At 35.5% G+C, this 22,950-nt stretch overlaps 1 protein-coding gene and 2 pseudogenes across 1 annotated transcript; all 3 read right to left on the reverse strand.

The window, feature by feature from the left end:
* Positions 1-2,023: 2,023 nt before the first annotated feature.
* On the reverse strand, positions 2,024-3,624 carry LOC140810609 (cyanidin 3-O-galactoside 2''-O-xylosyltransferase FGGT1-like; annotated as a pseudogene).
* Positions 3,625-7,244: 3,620 nt separating this feature from the next.
* Positions 7,245-8,739, reverse strand: LOC140810123 (cyanidin 3-O-galactoside 2''-O-xylosyltransferase FGGT1-like). Its single transcript, XM_073167946.1, has one exon. The coding sequence runs from the start codon at positions 8,674-8,676 to the stop codon at positions 7,321-7,323; it is 1,356 nt and encodes a 451-aa protein (XP_073024047.1). The 5' UTR covers positions 8,677-8,739; the 3' UTR covers positions 7,245-7,320.
* A 9,445-nt stretch (positions 8,740-18,184) lies between these two features.
* Positions 18,185-19,835, reverse strand: LOC140810660 (cyanidin 3-O-galactoside 2''-O-xylosyltransferase FGGT1-like; annotated as a pseudogene).
* Between the last annotated feature and the right edge of the window lie 3,115 nt (positions 19,836-22,950).

The following is a 22,950-nucleotide window of genomic DNA, read 5'->3' on the forward strand; positions in this document are numbered from 1 at the left end:
CTCGATTATTTTCGAAACCACGGCCGCGTCCACGACCACGACCACTTCCACGTCCACGACCACGACCCCGATTTCGTCATCGACCAAAATCTTGTCTATAACTTTGATTTTGGTTTCCAGATTTAAATTCATTTTTGCTTACGAAATTTAATTCAGGAAATGCCGTTGAACCAGTGGGTCGTGCCTGATGATTTCTCATTAACAGCTCGTTATTCTTTTCCAACACAAGGAAACAGGCGATAAGTTCAGAATATCTTGAAAATCCACGCACTCTATATTGTTGTTGTAGAGTTATATTCGATGCATGAAAAGTGAAAAATGTTTTTCAAGCATTTCCAATTCAGTAATCTCGTGCCCACAAAATTTTGCCTTTTCTTGTGCTGTGGATATGTCATTTCCTTTTATGGTCTCATTTAGACCCAATGACTCAAGATGCATTTCTATATCGAGAGTCCATGGCGTATAATTTTTCCCCGTAATATCCAGAGCAATGAATTTGAGCTTTGTCAAGTTTGACATGGTGGTAATAAAAAATTTACGATGCATTTTATTAGTTAATGAATATTACAATACAAAGTAATGGATAAACAACAAGTACAATCATTCGTAAAAATAAAGAAAACACACGAGGAGGATATTCTCCGATAAATACAAGACTCGTGAGTATGATAACCAAAATAATTAAAAATAACCTTGAGAAAACCATCTCTTTTTTTTCTTCAAAATTTGATGAAGAATAATTGTTAGAGAAGAAGAGAAAGTTGAAGTGATTGAATGTGTTTGTGAGATCATATTTATAGGGCAAAAACTAGCCGTTTTATTATTGTTTATGACCGTTGGTTTACAAAAAATAAATGTATGTATTTGTATAATTTTATGCTAATAATATGGTGCATATAATATTAGTCATGTTTAAATAATTATGTATATCATATCACATTATTATAATGAGGTGTCATAAGGTATTTTGTTTGAAAACCTTATATGCTTTAATACTTGTTGTATCCCTTACTGGGGGTGTGGGGTATCGTCTTAACATCCTCTCATGATTTATAACTAGTTTTTTGAAAAATTTATTTTTATTATTTCAGATTTTAATTATATATAATAATATTATATTATATATTAAATATATACACAATAAATAAATAAACAGTAAAATAAATATTATTACTTTTGTTACATTTTTCTTCTGTTTAGGGAAAAATGTGGAGGACTTTTAGAGCTTCGTGCTGATAACGTGTTATGAAAAAAGTTAAAATTTATGGTAAAAATTAAAAATCTCAAACTCCCAAAATTTACCAAACTACACAATTTATAAAATTTTCTCTCTACTCAATTGTGTTTTTTTTACAAATGAGAGATCTATTTATAGAATTTCTTTACAAATAATCCAAAAATAAATTCATCATTACATACATATCACACACTAATTTTCAATATTTACAACTTTATTTTCAACATTCAACTATTCAATACACATGTTTTAAATATTAATTTTCAACCTGAACTAATTTTTATTTTTACTTTTATTTTTATCATCAATATTATACTCATAGGTAAAGTAAAGTAATGAGTTTTTTTTTTTAATTGGTGAATTCAAATGTCAAGAAAAGAATGTTTCTTATTATTTTATCCAAAAACTAGTGAGCATCTATCAAAAAATTCAAAAGCTTTAAGTGATCATCCTCCATCATATTCAAGATTTACATCATAGCTTAAATCTCATCTTTTACTTCAATTTTCATTTGAAATTTGAGACTCCCACTCATAGCTTTCAATCTCCTATAAGATTTCCAGCTTTTGCTTCGTTTTAGCTGTAAATTGTGTACATTTTCGACAATGGCAGAATTTGAAGTTTTTATTTCAGATTTTGTCATCTTCAAAGATAGTTTTTTTTAGTTTTTGACGCTTAACAAAATATTATAACGAACAATCGAATTGAGGCTCTGTTTATTTTAGAAGTTAGATTTTCACGTATTTTCGTTTCGACTATCACGTAATTTGTTTGTCAGCAATACCCAAATATTATGCAAACACACAGTAATATCAATCAAAGATATAAGCAGATTTACATAATACGACTCCGGTCGACTTGAGAAATCAAAATAAGCATAAATGATGGACTGTGATCCATTTATTTCAATGCAGTAACACAAGATAAAAGGACAGAGAGAATTCGAAGTCATATTACAAGGCGTCTCAGCTGCTGAACAAACTCATCCATGTAAGAATCCTCGAGCCCTTTAGTCAACAAGAAATCCCTCCACTTAGCATGATTTGCCCTGATTTCTTTCCCGATCTCACTCTCTTCTTCCATAACCAATTTGATGGTCTCCATCACAGCCTCTTTTGTGAAAAATCCATCTTCGTCTCCCCTCTTAACCTCGACTCCGACCCCCAACTCTCCCTCCATCATTCTTGCGTTGATGAAATGGTCACCCAGATGTGGTATTAGTACAAACTGGCATTCGTTCACCATCGCCTCCCATAACGAGCCCGACCCACAATGCGTGACAAAGCATCCGATGGAAGGGTGGGATAGATCAGCTGTTGCGGTACCCAACCTCCGTGGACGATGCCTCTTTTCTCAGTTCTGTGCTTGAAGCCTTCGGGCAATGCTTCTTCCACGGTATTAAATCCTTCTGGTGGTTTCATGGCAGCAAGAAATGGAAGCCCTGTGATTTCCAAACCCAAAACCAGTTCTTGAAATTGATCCAGTTTCAGAATGGCTTCACTCCCGAATGCGCAGAAGATTACTGACTTGGCTTTGAATCGATCCAGCCAATTCGCCCATGTCTCGTCTAGACTTACGGTTGGTGGCTCTGGTATCACGGGGCCTGCTAGAATAACTGGTTTCTTGAACGTTTTTTCAAGAAATTCACAGTATGTCCCTTCGATTTCTCTGCATGATTTGAATCCAAGTGCATCACATTCATCAACTGACATAATCAAGCGTTGCACAAAGGTCTTGCCACTCCAACGTTCCTTCAAACTGCACCATGGCCTCAGCGAACGCACTGCTTGCGAGGAAAGCTTGAGCACTGATGGAGGGAAACCAGTGGGAGGTTCAAACAAAGCGTCAGCGTCAGCCTCAAGCTCATCGCGAAAGACGTACCCTACAGAGGCAGGGCTTACGATAGTATATTTAAGGGATTTAATGCCTAATCGCCGCGCCAAAGCAGGCAACCAACACGTGAAGTCGAAGAACACGAAATGGGGTTTGATTTCCTTGAGTAAAGAATCAACCAAGGGTTGTGTGAGATCCATTGCATGCCTAAGAAGTGGACCCATTTCCAAGCTAACGTCTGCAGTGGTTTCGGCTCCTTCTGGGAGGCCTTCGACATGAGGGATTGTGATCGGTACGAAGCTTATGCGATCCGGGTGGAGATTGAATTGGTTCAATTTGGACTGTATTTTTGTGGGGAGGATGAAGAAGATTTTGTGGCCTCTTTCAGCAAGTTTGTTGGAGAGGTGAAGAAACGTAGTGAGATGCCCCATGGCCAGCCATGGATACATCACAATCTTGAGCTTCTCTTCACTCATCCTCCTCCTGTTTTTGGTGCAAATCAAGAAAATGTTTTTTTGAAGGGAAAAAGATCAACTTTTGTTAATAATCTACATTCTACACTACTCTTTATTTAAACTGGCGACCTAACATGTACTGTGTGTGAAACAATTTTATATTTCAAACACTTAATTTAATTATAACATTGTAGATTGATTGAACCCGAAACTTTACAAATCATGCCAAAGCGCTTTCCATCATTTAGAAAAGTTCATGGAAGCAAATCATAAATCACCAACAATTTTTAATCCATGAACTTTTCTATAATGGAGTTGGTGGACATTTTTTTATATTTATGTTAAATAAAAAATTGTAAATGTGATTAACATGGCTCTAATATAACCGACAGTTTAATTCGGATCAATTGCATCGTATTATAATTTTTATGCAAACAACAATTAATCAAGAATATTTATTTGATAATAAATATATTCTATTCAATTTTTCGGATTTTTTTAAATTAAGATTCAGTAATTGTTGGTACGGAAAACTTTATACGTTATTTCAGCTAGATTCCGATAATTTATTACCCGTTTTACTGATTTTTCAGAGATTATTTGGTTTTTGGACTGATTGATCGTCTTAGATAGACTGTCCGTTGGGTTTCATCAATATCCTTGAATCGATTTGGCAATCAATGTCATTCTTATGTTTTATCAACCTGGCTCTGTAATCAATTAATATCTTTAGAAAACTTCATTTTATGAATATTCACTTTTCCTTCTTTAATTCAGTTAGTTGAGGCTTTGTTTCATATGATGTTTCAACAGCCTGTTAAATAACCAAATTTAAAATGTTCCGACACTTGCAATGATTATGACTAAATTAATGCTCTCACAAATAATTCATTAATTGTCACGTCTTGAGACCGAGGTTAGTCGACACTGAAATTGTTTAACAATAACACAATTGAAAACAACAAGTATCGTAGTACAATATAAAACAAAAACAAGTTTATTACTCATAATCGATCATAAAATTGTCTTTACAACATGGATTCTTAAAACGATAAAAATATACGGAAACGTTTTACAACAAGAAATAAAATACTTAAATAAGCGAAAATTAAAATAAACTTCTTGATTCATCTTATTATCAGCCTCAAAACCGGTCTTGTTCATCTTCCTCGATTTCTTCTTCTGACTTATCTAGGAAGGGTAGAGTAAGGAGTGAGTGATATGGTTGTCACTCAGTAAGTGGAGGCCGCTCGAGCACATACATAACAAGTACACGTGATATTTGAAAAAGCAGCACATTATGCATAACATATTTTGTATCATATATCATAAGCATAGACATAAGCATACTTGACCTACGCAATGCGATTCATCTACTTTCCATGATTTACTGATATCACTCTCTAATTTTTACTCCTTTAAGAGGTGAGGCCGTATAATAGTTACAATCTCACCATGTAAGGGCCATAAAAATATCTCATATTGAGATTCTCATTCATATCCAGTTGAATCATCATAATGTCAAAACATAAAACATACGATAATCGTATCAAGAATAGGTAGAAACAGAATAACAGTGCTCCATCGAAACTTTCACAAACGAAATAATTCATGCACAATATATTTTAAAACAAGCCCACTTACCTTAGTATTGCTTAAAGAATTCAAAAACAGTAGAAAAGCTTGCAAATGACACTTCCAAAACGCAGTAACACTTAGACCAGAAAATCAATAATTTTGCAGAAATATTTGGGAATTATTGCACCGTTTGATCGGGTTCAAAATTTCACACTACGTTCCAGATTACGTCAACCAAATTATGACGGTGGAGATCTGGTCTGGAATCATTTTGACCTGTTTATGGACGAAAAAACGTATGTATGATGTTCTCGCCTAAAATTTGAGTAGTTTTTTTGCGAAGACTATGTGCAGAAAACTAACCGTCAGATTTGTCTGAATTTTTGATATGATGTTTGAAACATATGATAGTGTATTTTGAATGGTGGAGATCGGATTTCGACAAAATCATGACCTAAACATACACTTGAAAATTGGACAGAACTTCACCTTGCAAAATCTTCGAAAATGCTACAACACATGAGAGATGATTTTCGAAATATATAGTGAATTTGAAGGAGTGATTTTTGACAATGAGGTGGTGATATTTATAGTGATGAGGTGAAAATCTTACCATAATTTGAATGATATTCCTTCCAACTTTTGAGATGTTTCTTCCATAAATTTTGAGATGATTATTCCATAATTTTAAGACGCTTACTTGTTCGTCTTGTATTAGATTTGGAATTTCATGTATTTATTAGTTCGGATTTCAAATATCATACATTATTTAATATTTTCGAATTTATTATTTTTACAATAATATCATAACTCAAAAATAATGTTTATATGCAAAAAAATTACATTTCCAAAATTTTGAGTTCTGACGTTAATCCTAAGTATAAATTAATAAAATATTCAAGTAATGCCTAGTTATAATAAAATATACCTATATTATAATATGCAAGTGATGATTGATATGAAATAAATTGTTTAGAGGGCATATAATTTCAAGAACTACGACAACCAGAAACAGACAACCCCCAACACTCTAGTGTCATGTATAGGACCACTAAACTAAAGAGTTAGCTTATATATTTATTTTCCATTTCAAACACAGACTATTCAGTTTGATTTATTATGCATGAATTTTTTTACAAAACAAACAAGTATTTTACCGAATGTCACATCAAAAAATATAAGTCATAAAAAATCACCCATAAAAGCCTTTAAACGTCTTCTCTTGGTCAAGATTACATTTGCCATAATTTTACTTTAGAAATCCTTGTGAACTCATTTTTTTTTTTTTTTTAATCATCAATGTTATATTGATAGGTGAAGTAAAGTTGTGAGTAAATATTTTTATTTATTGGTGAATTCAAATTTATCCAAATACTAGTGAACATCTATTAAAAAAAATCATCATCCATCATATTCAAGTTTTACATATCTATATTATTTATGTTATATTATTAAATTAGAGAGATTTAAAGTAATTAGTTTTTAGTAAGATTGTTTGTTTTAATAATTATATATATTAATAAAGTGTTAAAATTTTAATGTGAACCACTTGTCAGTTTATAGAGTTTTTATTTCTTAAGCATCAAGTTGCAGGTCAATTCCTACTTAGAACTTTTTTCTCTTCTTTTTTTTTAAATTTTTTTAAAAAATTATATATCAAAATTAGTGTTGTTCCTCGTTATTTTTTACAAATATATTTTGATTTTTATTTACATATAAACCAAATAAATTATAAAAGAAATATTGTACAAACACTGATTGTATAAGTCATGCACAAAATGGACATGTCCCATGATGCTGAAAATTAAGAGTGGCAGTTAAGGCAGCTCGGGGAACTGCACATACACATATAAAAGAGAAAAATAAGGCATAAACAAGCTCTCTCTCTGTCAATCATAAAAAAACACACAACTTTCTGCAAAGTTCATATCTTATATCTTCATCGTTCACTTCAATTTAGTTTTCGACACTTAATGGGATATTAGAACGAAAGATCGAATTGAGGCTCACATTTGTTTGTTTTAGAAGTTAGATTTTCACATATTTTTATCATGGCACTCACATGCTTAGGCAAACACGTAGTAATACCAATTTAACATGTACGCAGATTTACATCATACGACTCCGGTGAAAAATCAAAATAAGCACAAGGGATGGACTGTGATCCATTTATTTCAATTCATTAACACAAGATAAAAGGACAGAGAGAATTCGAAGTCATATTACAAGGCGTCTCAGCTTCTGAACAAACTCATCCATGTAAGAATCCTCGAGCCCTTTAGTCAACAAGAAATCCCTCCACTTAGCATGATTTGCTCTGATTTCTTTCCCGATCTCACTCCCTTCTTCCATAACCAATTTGATGGTCTCCATCACAGCCTCTTTTGTGAAAAATCCGTCTTCGTCTCCCCTCTTAACCTCGACCCCTACCCGCAACTCTCCCTCCATCATTCTTGCATTGATGAAATGGTCCCCCTTATGTGGTATTAGCACCAACTGGCATTCGCTCACCATCGCCTCCGACAACGAACCTGACCCGCAATGCGTGACGAAGCATCCGATCGAAGGATGGGATAAGATCAGCTGTTGCTGTACCCAACCTCCGTGGATGACGCCTCTTTTCTCAGTTCTGTGCTTGAAACCTTCGGGCAATGCTTCTTCCACGGTATTACATCCTTCTGGTGGTTTCATTGCAGCAAGAAATGGAAGCCCGGCGATTTCTAAACCCAAAACCAGTTCTTGAAATTGATCCAGTTTCAGAATGGCTTCACTGCCGAATGCGCAGAAGATTACTGATTTGGCTGTGAATTGATGCAGCCAATTGGCCCATGTCTCATCTAGACTTACGGTCGGTGGCTCTGGTAACACGGGGCCTGCCAGAACAACCGGTTTCTTGTATTTTTTTTCAAGAAATTCACAGTATGGCCCTTCCATTTCTCTGCATGATTTGAATCCAAGTGCATCACATTCATCAATTGACATAATTAAACGCTGCACAAAGTTCATGCCACTCCAACGTTCTTTCAAAGTGCACCATTGCCTCCGCGAACGCACTTCTTGCGGGGAAAGCTTGAGTACTGATGGAGGGAAACCAGGGGGAGGTTCCAACAAAGCGTCAGCCTCAAGCTCATCGCGAAGGAGGTACCCTACAGAGGCAGGGCTTACTATCATATAACCAACGGATTTAATGCCAAATCGCCGCGCCAAAGCAGGCAACCAATACGTGAAGTCGAAGAACACGAAATGGGGTTTGATTTCCTTGAGCAAAGAATCAACCAAGGGTTGTGTGAGATCCATTGCGTGCCTGAGAAGTGGACCCATTGCGAAGCTAATGTCTGCTGTGGTTTCGGCTCCTTCTGGGAGGCCTTCCACATGAGGGATTGTGATCGGTATGAAGCTTATGCGATCCGGGTGGAGATTGAATTGGTTCAATTTGAACTGTGTGTTTGTGGGGAGGAGCAAGAAAATTATGTGGCCTCTTTCGGCAAGTTTGTTGGAGAGGTGAAGAAATGTCGTAAGATGACCCATGGCCAGCCATGGATACATCAAAATCTTGAGCTTCTCTTCGCTCATTCTTCTTCAGTTTTTGGTGCAAATCAAGAAAACATTTTTCCAAGGAAAATGCATTTAAAAAAAAAAATCAGGCGACAAGTTCTTTTCCCTGGCCCCATATCAATAATCATATAGTCGTACATTTTATTTTCTATAGCTAAGAAACCCCAGAATTCTACTCTATTGTGTTTAGGTCATCTTGAACTCAAATCTCTATTTTAAAATATTACATTGTACATTATATAGAATATTTATTTCAACTTATCTACTTCAATTTTATTCTAAATAAGAATATTCTTGGAATATTTTTTTTATTTAATTAATTAATTTTTTTATTAATTATTAAATGTATATTTTTTAAATTTATTGATATAATTATAATAATATTTTATATTTGACACAATTAATATTATATTATTAATAATTGTGATAATATTACTAAAATGATTGATTTAATTATTTTAAATTTATTATTGAAACTATGTTATACGAATTGAAATAGAAATAATTAAAATTGGTGAAATAAAATTAATACATGACATTAAACTAAATAAAATATTACAAATACAACTTCAAATATTTGAACGATCATATTCATTTCATAAATTATCAATTAAAATATTTAGTAATGCATAGTGAGTGTATTCATCTTTTATTTTTTTTATCGAAAGATAAATTCTCGAAATCTGATATGCTCATTGACAATCATTTCTATCACTGGAGTCGGTGCCTCCCAAGCATCTTGAATTTGTGCACTAAGATCAAGTTCATCTTAAATTATCAAATTGTACATTATAATACATGTTTTTATTATATCATTTAATATCATATGAGAAAGATAATAATCTTTAAAATGTATGTATCAAAATAGTAATAACATATGAAGCAAGTTGTATTATCATATGGAGGAGAAAGACCCCTTCATCAAAATAGAAATATCATATGAAGCAAGTTGTATTATCTTTTAGAAAAAAAATTGTTATAGCTTAGACACTGATTATAATCCTTAAAATGTATGTATCGACAATTTTGCCATCTTTAACATTCTGCCTAAGTATCTGATTTTTACTCAGATAATCGCCCAACCTTAATAACAATTTCATGTTCATCAACCTTAATATCTGGAAACACGATTCACAAACAAACCAACTATTTAATTTATTCAGAAAATGGTTGCAGGTTTTCCAATACTTATTTAATGCAAGTATATAAATAAAAAAATGTTACTAATGTGGAAATTAGATTATATATTTGAAAAGTTGACACGTATGGAATATTGACATCCTATTCAAATTTTGATTCATCTATCAATATATATTCATCAAACATGGAAGATAGAAACATTGAATGCCTTGTATTATTGCTCAATGAATAAAGACAAAAATTTATGTGAGACGGTCTCATAGGTCGTATTTTGTGAGATACATATATTTTATTTAGGTCATCTATGAAAAATATTACTTTTTATGCTAAGAGTATTACTTTTTATTGTGAATATCGGTAGAGTTGACATGAATAAAAATTCGTGAGTATGTCTCACGAAAAACCTACTCATGAATAAAATATACAAGCCTTTACTGCAACCAAATTAGTTTCACATAATGGTTGTTGGAAAAAGCTTGCAAAATAAAAATAAAAATAAAAATTTTAAAACATTTATGCGTCGTCTTCCTTTCAAAAAACATTTTCTTGAATTGCACCAAAAGCAGAGAAGGATGAGTGAAGAGAAGCTCAAGATTGTGATGTATCCATGGCTGGCCATGGGGCATCTCACTACGTTTCTTCACCTCTCCAACAAACTTGCTGAAAGAGGCCACAAAATCTTCTTCATCCTCCCTACGAAAACACAGTCCAAATTGACCCAATTCAATCTCCACCCGGATCTCATAAGCTTCGTACCCATCACAATCCCTCATGTCGAAGGCCTCCCACAAGGAGCCGAAACCACTGCAGACGTTAGCTTCGAAATGGGTCCACTTCTCAGGCACGCGATGGATCTCACAAAACCCTTGCTTGATTCTTTGCTCAAAGAAATCAAACCCCATTTGGCCTTCTTCGACTTCACGTGTTGGTTGCCAAATCGTACAACAATAGCTATCAAACGAGTATTGAGATGGCGCCTTTTGAAGCAGTTGTACGGAAAGAAATGCAGATTCCTCTCTTTACTGGGATGATATCTCTGAAGTTCCTGAGACTGGACCTGATATGATCAGAGATATGACTGAGAAAGTGAAATTGATTCAAAAGAAAATGAAGGCAGCTCAGGACCGACAAGCCAAATATGCCAACCTCAGAAGACGACCGTTGGTATTCGAGGTAGGAGATCGAGTATTCCTGAAGATTTCTCCTTTCAGAGGTGTTGTCAGATTTGGCAAGAAAGGAAAATTGTCTCCAAGATATGTGGGTCCATATGAGATTCTTGAAAAGATAGGAGATCGTGCCTATCGACTCGCATTGCCGCCTTCATTATCTGGAATACATGATGTCTTTCATGTATCGATGCTGCGGAATTATCTCCCTGATAATTCTCACGTGATTCAGCCAGACGAGACCGAGCTGGATGAGACATTGAGTTATGTCGAGAAACCGATCCGGATTATTGATCGTAAGGAAAAACAGCTCAAAACAAAGATGATTCCGTTGGTGAAAGTACAATGGACTCGTCATGGTGTTGAAAAAGCTACTTGGGAGACTGAATCTGACATAAGACAAGAATTCCCAGCATTGTTTCACTGATGTAAAAATTTATTACATTTCTTATACAGTTTCTGTATATACTCCTTAGTGATATGATTAATTGCCTGTGATTTCGAGGACGAAATCGTATCTAAGGGGGGGAGAAATGTAATGCTCGAGAAATTAATTATCGTAATCTGAGATGATTATTGATTATGAATAGATATATTTATAACCGGGCTATTACGAGACCAGATTGACCAAATCATATGAATTGTGCAAGTTTTTAACAGAACTAGTGGCACCCGAGCGGTAGAAAATGACCGCCCGAGCGCCAATGTTCAGCAAGGTGGGCATTTGGGCAGAAAGTATGGCGCCCGAGCGGTAATATTTAACCGCCCGAGCGCCAATGTGCAATCCGGAAGGATTTGGCCAGAGGATGCCGAGCTCGAGCGGTAGTTTATTACCGCCCGAGCGCCGACCGAAATTCATGAAAAAGTGACGCGTATCACTAACCGAGCATTTGAGTATATATATACGTATATCCTTCATTTTTGAAGATTCAGAAGGGAAAAATCGAGAAAAGGGTAAGGGGAAAGTTGTTGAAAATCCTTACGCCTTTTGTGAGAAATCCGTCCGTCTGATTTTGAATCCGACTTCGGTACTGAGTTCCTATCGACGTAGGCTACGAGTGGACGTAAGTTTTACTACGTTTTGAAATGTCTTGAAATTATGATATTGTCAGAATTGAATGGAACTCATATATGTTGTTCTTGATATATTAGGCATCATAGAATCGAAGTCAGATTAAGAAACGGACTGATTATGGAATTGTTATGAATTTTCTGGGGTATATTGATTTATACCAGACAGATTTGGATTATGGATTGATTATAGAATGTATTGGATATGAGTTATGGATTGTAACTATTATCTGAGAATATTGGATTGACGGGGATATTGGAATTGTACCGTTATGCCGTTGATTTTGAATTAAATCAGGATTGATCAGATTGATATTGATTTGAAAGGTATATTGACATGAGATTATCGATATTGTCATTGCCAGATAGGCTGTGAATTCAGGACTGCGACTGAGCCAGAAACCGACGAAAGAAAGGTATAAGTCAATGTGGTATTGGGAGATCGACTTGAGTCGGTTTAGACTTGAGTTTCCCTAAATCACATACTTTACTTTATTGCATTGATATTGCATTGATTTAATTGATATACTTGTTCTCTTGAATTATAGATAGCAGGTATTAGACGAGTAGTCTTATGACAGAAGTGCCTGATAGTGGTGGGATCACCACGGGCACATTGCACGATGTCATGAGATATTGTATTGGCGGAAGTGCCATAGTCTGCTACTGGATAATTGGTTATCGATGTGGATAGAATTATAGCTCATTCTATTACTGGTGATCAGTACTATATCGATGTGGATAGAATTGGAGTTTATTCTATTACTGGTGATCGATACTATACTGATGTGGATAGAACCAGAGCTTCTCTATTACTGGTGATCGATACTATATCGACGTGGATAGAACTGGAGTCTTTTCTATTACTGTTGGTCGATATGGAATGCCAATGTCTGGAAACCGGGATCCCTAGGCTAGGATTGAGTCTAGTCTGAGTCGTGGAGTCACGAACATTGTCGACAATTTGATATTGATTATGTTTCAGATATTGATACATATCTTTGTTACCTGATTACATGCTTTATATTTGTTTATATGATTGCATGTTTCGTTGATTATACTGGGATTATATTCTCACCGGAATTATCCGGCTGTTGTTTTGTCTGTATGTGTACATAACAACAGGTGGGACATGTTCAGGGTTGAGGAGATGAAGAAAGATCGTGATTAGAGTGGAGATTCCGGACTTTGATTATGATGTATAATAGGGGCTGAACACTTGACATTAGTTGTTAAACCTTAGTTTAGTTTGAATGCATGCAGTACAGGACTTGTATTGTATTTTATATACTGAGATGTATATTAGTTTGATTTCACTACGTTCCGCATTTTAAAAAAATAATTTAGACCCTGTTTTATAATTGATTAATTAGTCCCAATGATGGTTAAGAAGTTGATTAGCGTCCGGGTCCCCACAACAAATGACCCAATTATGGGGAGAACGGGTGGCCTAATTATAGGAAGTCCATGATCTGTTTAGAGAAGTATGCATAAGGGAGGCTAAAAAAGAAAGTTTCGTTGTATCTTGAAGAGGGATGCACCCCCTTTGATCCTCTGAAAACAAATATTCGAGGACGCTTGATTCTTAGCCCAAATGTATAGAAGATGATGAATCTCCTTCTAGCAGTGTAGTTTCAAAAATTCATTTTCAATGGTTGGAATCTCGAAAATATCGTGAACAATTGATTTAAAACATACATATTTATTTAAAACACAAGCCCACTTAAAGAAAAATGGTCTAAACGTGAGAAACTTCTTGTTGGTTGCTCGAAATGGTTGGAACTTGGACAGAATCCTCGTTTGCAAATGGTTGTTGGAATCTCGAAAATGGACAGCACCTTGTTGCTCGAGTTGGACAGTGTTTCTGTTTGAACTGTGCAGAATAATGCTCGAAATATACTACTAGAGAGTGCTCGAAAATCTGGGGAGGAGGGTTGCTGATTGTGTGTCTTTCTTCATAACTTGGTATATATGTAATAATAAGGCAATAAAAGGTTGAAACCTCCATTATCCAACTGAATAATTTCTTGACATATTTAGAATTAGGCAGCCTATGGTCCAAATTTGGGGTTGCCGAAATCAGCTCAGCTGATTTTGCCTTGCTGAGATCAGGTTTGTTGAAATCAGCTCTTCTGATTTTTGGGTTGCAGAATAGTGCCAAGATGATTGCAGTCTTGCTGAATGGTGCCTAGCTGAATTCAATCAAGCTGATTTTTCATGGTTTTCAAACTTGGAGCTGGAGCCATGAAAGGAAAGTTGTGGGAAACAAAGGATGGAGAATTCATGAAACTGAAGTTCCAATTGATTAGATATTCAGATTTGGTTGTGTGGAAAACTGAAAAAGACCATTTTCCAAGGCTTGAGCACCTTATCCTTCCATTCTATGGCAACTTGGAGGCAATCCCATTTGAAATTGGAGACATTCCGACCCTTGAAAGAATAGAATTGGATAAAAGTTCAGGTCAAGTGGCATCTTCAGCAAAGGAAATGCTTGGGAAGACAAATGACATTGAACTTGTAATGTCCGATTCGTTTACGAATGTCGCGATCTCGATGATGCAACCACTTCGACTAATAACTCAGATACAACTGTTCAATGTATCAGGATGCTAACAAGCATTCATGTTCCATTGAAGTATGTAAACTTCCCTAAAATTAAGTTATGCTTCTCTGTTGTGTAAAAGCGAAATTTCTGAATTTATATGTCTATTGAATTTGTGGAGAGTCTTTGATCAACTCTGTGATACCCTTGTCCAACATCGAAAAAAACAAAGATTTAAAATGAGTTTATAATGGCTTACAATGGACTTCTATAGCAACTTGGGTTAATCATTTTCGTAAAGCGAGGACGAATACGAAGTAGTTGCTATAGGGGCCCGTTGTGCAGTCACGCAGGCGCGGGCCTGGGCTCGGGGTGTGACAGAATGGTATCAGAGCCGGTCACCGGCATGGAACACCGAGAAATAAGTGCTATGCGGGGCAAAGTGCTACGTGCATGGGAGCCACCTCTTGAACCTGCGGGGCAAAGTGCTACATGACGGGAGCCACCTCTTGAACCTGTAGGAGCCACCTCTAGATTCTCGGTGCTGGTGGATCGAGGGGTCAGGGCGCGACGAGGACGTCGCGTTCTGAAGGAGGGGTGATTGTTATACCCTTGTCCCACATCGAAAAAAACAAAGATTTAAAATGAGTTTATAATGGCTTACAATGGACTTCTATAGCAACTTGGGTTAATCATTTTCGTAAAGCGAGGACGAATACGAAGTAGTTGCTATAGGGGCCCGTTGTGCAGTCACACAGGCGCGGGCCCGGGCTCGGGGTGTGACAAACTCTCTTTATTACATAGAAATCAAGTCATCGCAACTACAAAACAAATGTATTTTACGATCTAGCAATGTACGATATGTAATATATATTTGGTGTAGTTTGAGGACATGATATTTGTCGAATTAGTTGAATTACATTATATGAGTGAAATTATTTGATAGTATGAGTTATGTAAAACCTTGATGCTTGAGATTGTTTTATTGAAGATGAATGTTTGAGAATTTTATTATGCTTGGAGAGGTATACATTAAGTTACAATCTGATATATTGATTAATACCCACTCAAATTTTAATAGAGTTAGTCCATATACATTTTATATAGATTTTGTATTATAATTTATAGTGATAGGTTAGATAATTTAAATCAAAATTAGATATCATCGTTCTCTCTTTTAGATGAGTACGTCTTTCATAAGACGGTCTCACGGATCTTTATTCGTGAGATGGATCAATCGTATTCATATTTACAATAAAAAGTAATATATTCGACATAAAAAATAATATTTTTTCGTGGGTGACCCATATAGAATATTTGTTTCACAACATTGACCTATAAGACTGTCTTACAGGAGTTTTTGTACTTTTAGAATTCCAATGTAAGAAAGGTTTCACATCAAAGCATCACATGAAGACTTCGCAAATGATTAAAAAGTAAATAAATTATGGATTTTCTTTATAAAGTTGTGCAATTTTATAAAAAAAAAATCAATAATAATTTTTAAAGTATTTACAAACAGTATCTATCAATATAATAAAAATAACAACGGTAACACAAAGAACAACAACAAAACAATCATGATAGAACCTGATGCGATTATTCGACCACGAAAAGCAAACACGCTAAAAAACGGAGTCACGACCTCGATTCGATGAAACAAAAAAACGGTTGTGTTGTCCCAATCTTTTTGAACAAGTAAGGTTGTAATATTCACATCTAAATTACGAAGAATTTAGCAACAAATATTAACGATATAAACAATCGATCTCAAGCGAACCTTCAAAGAACTCGTCTTTGACAATCCGAGTGAAGAACAAGACAAATGCCACAAAGTGTTAAACTTTGATAAGTTTAATTTGAAAAACACACAAAGGTGTATACAAAGCCATGCTTTGAAATTGAGAGAAAAGCTTACAAATATGATTAAAACTCAAGAATTGATTGTCTACAATGAATAAAATTTGTGCATATATTGTTAACAAAATCTAGTTACCTAACTAAGTTGGACTCTAAATTAGGCAAACAAAAATTTGTCACGCAAGCGGAGCGTTGGGGCGGTATAATTTGGTCGCCCTAACGCGAAGGCTTCTGGACTAGGCGCACTGGGCGGCAATGTTTGGTCGCCCTAGCGTGGACTCTCTGGACTTCGCCTTCTAGACAGTGTCTTTGGCGTTGAGGCGGTAATGTTTGGCCTCCCTAGCGCGGGGCCCTCGAGTCTGGGATATTGATTTGGCTTCCTTTTCATAATTTAGCACTTGAATAACATTGAAATTTCTTCCAACTTCATTGATATTCATGCCGAATTCTTTGAGGCTTCTAATCGCAGGATTTAGCGAGTCAGTCCGGCCAGATTCATATCAGAACCACATCAAACAAGGATGTAAATAGGTGAAATATAATAATTTTTGCATTATATAATTTTCTTCTATGCAATTTTGATTATATGTATTGTCAAATTTTATTCTTTTGCATTGTACTAATTTTATGTGAGTTCCAGCTCTAAATTTGAAGCGCAAATCCAAAATCTATCGTCCCGTCATTTTAAAGGAACAGAGAGCCAAAAATTATTTTAGTAATATAGTTCATATTTATAATAATAATTAATATTTTTTTTTGTATAAAAATAATATTTTTTTATTAGTGACTCAAATAGAAAATTCATCTCACGAAATTGAGTTATGAGATCGTCGTCACCCAAAAGTTTTTGTGAAATTATCAATGGTCATTAGTTGAAGGAATTATGGACTTTAATTTAATATTAATACCTGAAAAATTCATGCTCCAATTTTGTACGCTAAATAAATAGCCACCAAGATTTTCACATGAACTGCTACAAATTCTTGTACAAATAACCTCATGCAGCAAGCTTATTTCAGTCGAAGGTAAACAATCTCAGCAAGTTTCGTATTCAAGCATTCCCCGGATATTTTTGTCAGAGAAATTTGCAATTTTAGTATGTAAGTTGACAGGTTTTGGGTTTTAGTCTTGTTACTTTTTACTATTTTGTTTTAATTTATTAACTAGATTTTTTTGTCATTTTTCAGTCGAAAAGCCACGAACAAATGATAAAAATTGTTTGATACAATAGTTGTCCTTGCTAGGAGAGCCATCAAAACGTGAAGTGTGAGTTGTTGTACGGTTTAAAATATTCGAGTTACACATTTAACCCCAACTATAACTTTGTAAATGAAAATGTCGGTCCTACAAAATAAAAAAAAAACTTTAAGTGTTTCAAAATACACAAAAACTCCTGTGAAACGGTCTCACTGGATCAATTTTGTGGAACATATATTCTATATAGGTCATCCACGAAAAAATATTACTTTTTATGTCAAATATATTAATTTTTATTGCAAATATGGACAGGATTGATCTGTCTCAAGAATAAAGATCCGTAAGACGGTCTCATGAAACATATAACAACCAACGGATTTAATGCCAAATCGCCGCGCCAAAGCAGGCAACCAATACGTGAAGTCGAAGAACACGAATTGAGGTTTGATTTCCTTGAGTAAAGAATCAAGAAAATGTTCTTTACTCAAGGAAATCAAACCCCCATTTCGACGAAGATGAGCATAGGTGAAGTTGTGAAGCGACCTGCAAGTCATGAAATGCACTGATTTTCATTGATTTATTTATTTTTTAGAAGGAGGCAAGACTGCGAGAGAGTTCATCCCCTCTATATTATTTTCGTGATTAAGATATCATAGAAATACAATGAACAGATCCTGGATTGATCTATGCAGATTTATAATGTACGCTTCTGTCACCTTGAAAAATCAGAATAAGGATAGGAGGGACTGATCCATTTATTCCATGTCATTAGATAAAAGGACAGAGAATTCGAAGTCATATTACAAGGCGTCTCAGCTGCTGAACAAACTCATCCATGTAAGAATCCTCGAGCCCTTTAGTCAACAAGAAATCCCTCCACTTAGCATGATTTGCCCTGATTTCTTTCCCGATCTCACTCTCTTCTCCCATAACCAATTTGATGCTCTCCATCACAGCCTCTTTTGTGAAAAATCCGTCTTCGTCTCCCCTCTTAACCTCGACTCCGACCCCCAACTCTCCCTCCATCATTCTTGCGTTGATGAAATGGTCACCCAGATGTGGTATTAGTACCAACTGGCATTCGTTCACCATCGCCTCCCATAACGAGCCCGACCCACAATGCGTGACGAAGCATCCGATGGAAGGGTGGGATAGAATCAGCTGTTGCGGTACCCAACCTCCGTGGACGATGCCTCTTTTCTCAGTTCTGTGCGTGAAGCCCTCGGGCAATGCTTCTTCCACGGTATTACATCCTTCTGGTGGTTTCATCGCAGCAAGAAATGGAAGCCCGGTGATTTCCAAACCCAAAACCAGTTCTTGAAATTGATCCAGTTTCAGATTGGCTTCACTCCCGAATGCGCAGAAGATTACTGACTTGGCTTTGAATCGATCCAGCCAATTCGCCCATGTCTCGTCTAGACTTACGGTTGGTGGCTCTGGTATCACGGGGCCTGCTAGAATAACCGGTTTCTTGAACGTTTTTTCAAGAAATTCACAGTATGTCCCTTCGATTTCTCTGCATGATTTGAATCCAAGTGCATCACATTCATCAACTGACATAATTAAGCGTTGCACAAAGGTCATGCCACTCCAACGTTCTTTCAAACTGCACCATGGCCTCAACGAACGCACTGCTTGCGGGGAAAGCTTGAGTACTGATGGAGGGAAACCAGTGGGAGGTTCAAACAAAGCGTCAGCGTCAGCCTCAAGCTCATCGCGAAGAATGTACCCTACAGAGGCAGGGCTTACGATAGTATATTTAAGGGATTTAATGCCTAATCGCCGCGCCAAAGCAGGCAACCAACACGTGAAGTCGAAGAACACGAATTGGGGTTTGATTTCCTTGAGTAAAGAATCAACCAAGGGTTGTGTGAGATCCATTGCGTGCCTGAGAAGTGGACTCATTGCCAAGCTAACGTCTGCAGTGGTTTCGGCTCCTTCTGGTAGGCCTTCGACATGAGGGATTGTGATCGGTACGAAGCTTATGAGATCCGGGTGGAGATTGAATTGGGTCAATTTGGACTGTATTTTTGTGGGGAGGATGAAGAAGATTTTGTGGCCTCTTTCAGCAAGTTTGTTGGAGAGGTGAAGAAACGTAGTGAGATGCCCCATGGCCAGCCACTGGATACATCACAATCTTGAACTTCTCTTCACTCATCCTTCTCTGTTTTTGGTGCAATCAAGAAAATGTTTTTTGAAGGGAAAATCGATCAACTTTTGTTAATAATCTACATTCTACACTAGCTATTTATTTAAACTGGCAACCTAACATGTACTGTGTGTGAAACAATTTTATATTTCAAATACTTAATTTAATTATAACATTTTTAAATCTTGTAGATTGATTGAACACGAAACTTTACAAATCATGCCAAAGCGATTTCCATCATTTAAAAAAGAGTGTGTTTCATGTGACACCGTCTCACGGTTCTTAATCTGGAGACGGGTCAACCCTACCCATATTACAATAAAAAGTAATGCTCTTAGCATAAAAAATAATATTTAATGGATGACCCAAATAAGAGACCCGTCTCACAAATACGACCTGTGAGACCGTCTCACACAAGTTTTTACCTTTAAAAAATCATAAATCGCCAACAATTTTTAATCCATTAACTTTTCTTTAATGGAGTTAGTGGACATTTTTTATGTTTATGTTAATAAAAAATTATAAAGGTGATGTAACATGGCTCTAATATAACCGACAGTTTACTTCGGATCAGTTGCATCGTATTATAATTTTTATTCAAATAACAATTAATCAAGAATATCTATTTGATAATAAATATATTTTATTCAAAATTTCGGATTTTTTTAATTAAGATTCAGTGACTTTTGGTACAAAAAAATTTATACGCTATTTCAGATTGACTCTGATCTTTTATTACTCATTTTACTGATTTTTCAGAGAATATTTGGTTTTGGATTGATTGATTGTCATAGATAGACTGTCTGTTGGGCTTCATCAATATCTTTGAATTAATTTGACTATGAATGCCCTTCTTATATTTTATCAGTCTGGCTCTGTAATCAATCAGTCTCCTTAGAAACTTCATTTTATCAATCCGCGAAGAGACAAAAATGCCGGGCCGAGAGTTCGGCGCATATGCGCGACGCTTGGGCGCGCATATGCGCCAGTCATGCAGAACGTAAGGACGCCACTTGCCTTGTATCGTGCGACGTGTATATATATATATATATATATATATATATATATATATATATATATATATATATATATATATATATATACATGCAAATGACAATTATCAGAAAAGGGAAGAATCGAAGGAACTCTGGAGAAATTCCTCCGTGGAATATTAATTGTGAATATGCAAAATCCGCCCGTCTGATTTTGAATCCGAGTACGGTATCGTGTTCCTAGCGACGACAGCTACAATTGGACGTAAGTTTTATTACGTTTAGACATGTTCTGAAATTATGATATTGTCAAAATTAAATAGGATTCATATATGATGTTCTTGTCAAGTTAGACATCATAGAATCAAAGTCAGATTGAGAAACGGATTGATTATGGAATTGTTATGATTGTTGGAATCGATTTGACTGAGAATTCATATCAGATATGTATTGTTATTGAGATTATGACTGGTATCGATATTGATTAGAAATTCTGGTATTATATCTGTGATGTTCGGACTGACGGAGTTATCGAGACTATATTGTTATACCGTCAAAACATCAGTTAATTGATATTGATCAGATTCAGTAGTGATTTCGATTATATCGTGATATTGTCGATATGGAGTAGATTGTATCTTGATTTGATATCGATCAGCGTATATTTTGATTTGAATATTGATCAGAACAGGTATTGAATTGAGTTGTATATTGATATTATATCTGTTTGGTATTGTTATTACCAGATTGGGAATGGACCGAGATAGAGTCGGGACTTCTTCTTCTTCTTCTGAACGAGAAGATAAAGGTATAAATTAATGTTGAGTTGGGATTGCACAACTCGAGTGAGGTTTGACTCGAGTTTCCCAAAATCACATACTTTATTTTATTGCATTGATATTTGCATTGAGTTGATTGATATACTTGTTCTCTTGAATTATAGATGACAGGTGTTAGAGGAGTAATCTTGTGACAGAAGTGCCTGATAGTGGTGGTATCGCCACGGGCACATTGAACGATGTCTCAAGATAGGATGTTAGCGATGGAGCTACAGTCCATGACGGTTAGATCAGGACACCGGGTGTTTGGTTATATCAAGTAAATAGAATTGGAATTTCTTCTATTACGGAATTCGATATAGGAACACCATAAGTGGTTATATCGTAATTCGATATAGGAACACCATATCTGGTTATATCGTAAATCGGTATAGGAACACCATATTTGGTTATCTCGAGTAATAGGATCAAAGTTCCTTCTATTACGGAATTCGGTATAGGATCACCACATCTGGAAACCGGGATCCCTAGACTAGGATTGAGTCTAGTCTAAAACGTAGAGTCACGAGTTTGAGTGACAGTTATATTGATTTGTATTGATGGGTGTTAATTTATGTTCCTGAAGATGGTTCATGATCCATTATGTTCCTGATATCGGTACATGCTTAGAATAGAATTTATTCTTGATATTGATTTATGTTACTGATCAGGGTACATGTTTAGAATATGATTTATTCTTGTTATTGATTCATATCATGATTTTGATTTATGACATGATTGTCTGTTATATGCTATTATATTGTTTATATGATTGCATGTATACATGATTTATACTGGGAATATAATTCTCACCGGAGTTATCCGGCTGTTGTCTTGTTTGTATGTGTGCATGGCAACAGGTGGGCTAGGATCAGGGTCAAGAAGAGAACGAGGCTGGACTAGATAGCGTGGAGATCCGGGCTTGGAAGCAACTTAGAATTCAACACTGACTTGTAGTTGAACCTAGTCGGATTATTGTAGATCATGCAATAGTTACATGTGATGTTTAATATGTAATTTGAATTTAATGACATTATGTTTTCGCTGTGTAATTTAGAAAAAAAAAAATTTAGACCTTGTTTATTATAAATGATTAAATAATTCCTACATACTTGTAAAATGACTTCAAATTATCGGTTCTTTTATTTTAAAGTTATGTAATGGCCCGAATAATACTAATGATCTGTGCTTGCAGATATTAACTTTAAGTACTACTACTTGCTTATCATTTGAAAGTGTGCTTCCTTTATTTTAGGTTGAATCTTGAAGAGGGATGCCACCCCCTTTGATTTTGTTTTAGAAGTTAGTTTTTCACGTATTTTCATTGTGACAGTCACATGTTTAGACAAACACGTAG

This window comes from Primulina eburnea, chromosome 13 (genome assembly GCF_022965805.1).
Source record: "Primulina eburnea isolate SZY01 chromosome 13, ASM2296580v1, whole genome shotgun sequence".
Lineage (NCBI taxonomy): Eukaryota > Viridiplantae > Streptophyta > Magnoliopsida > Lamiales > Gesneriaceae > Primulina > Primulina eburnea.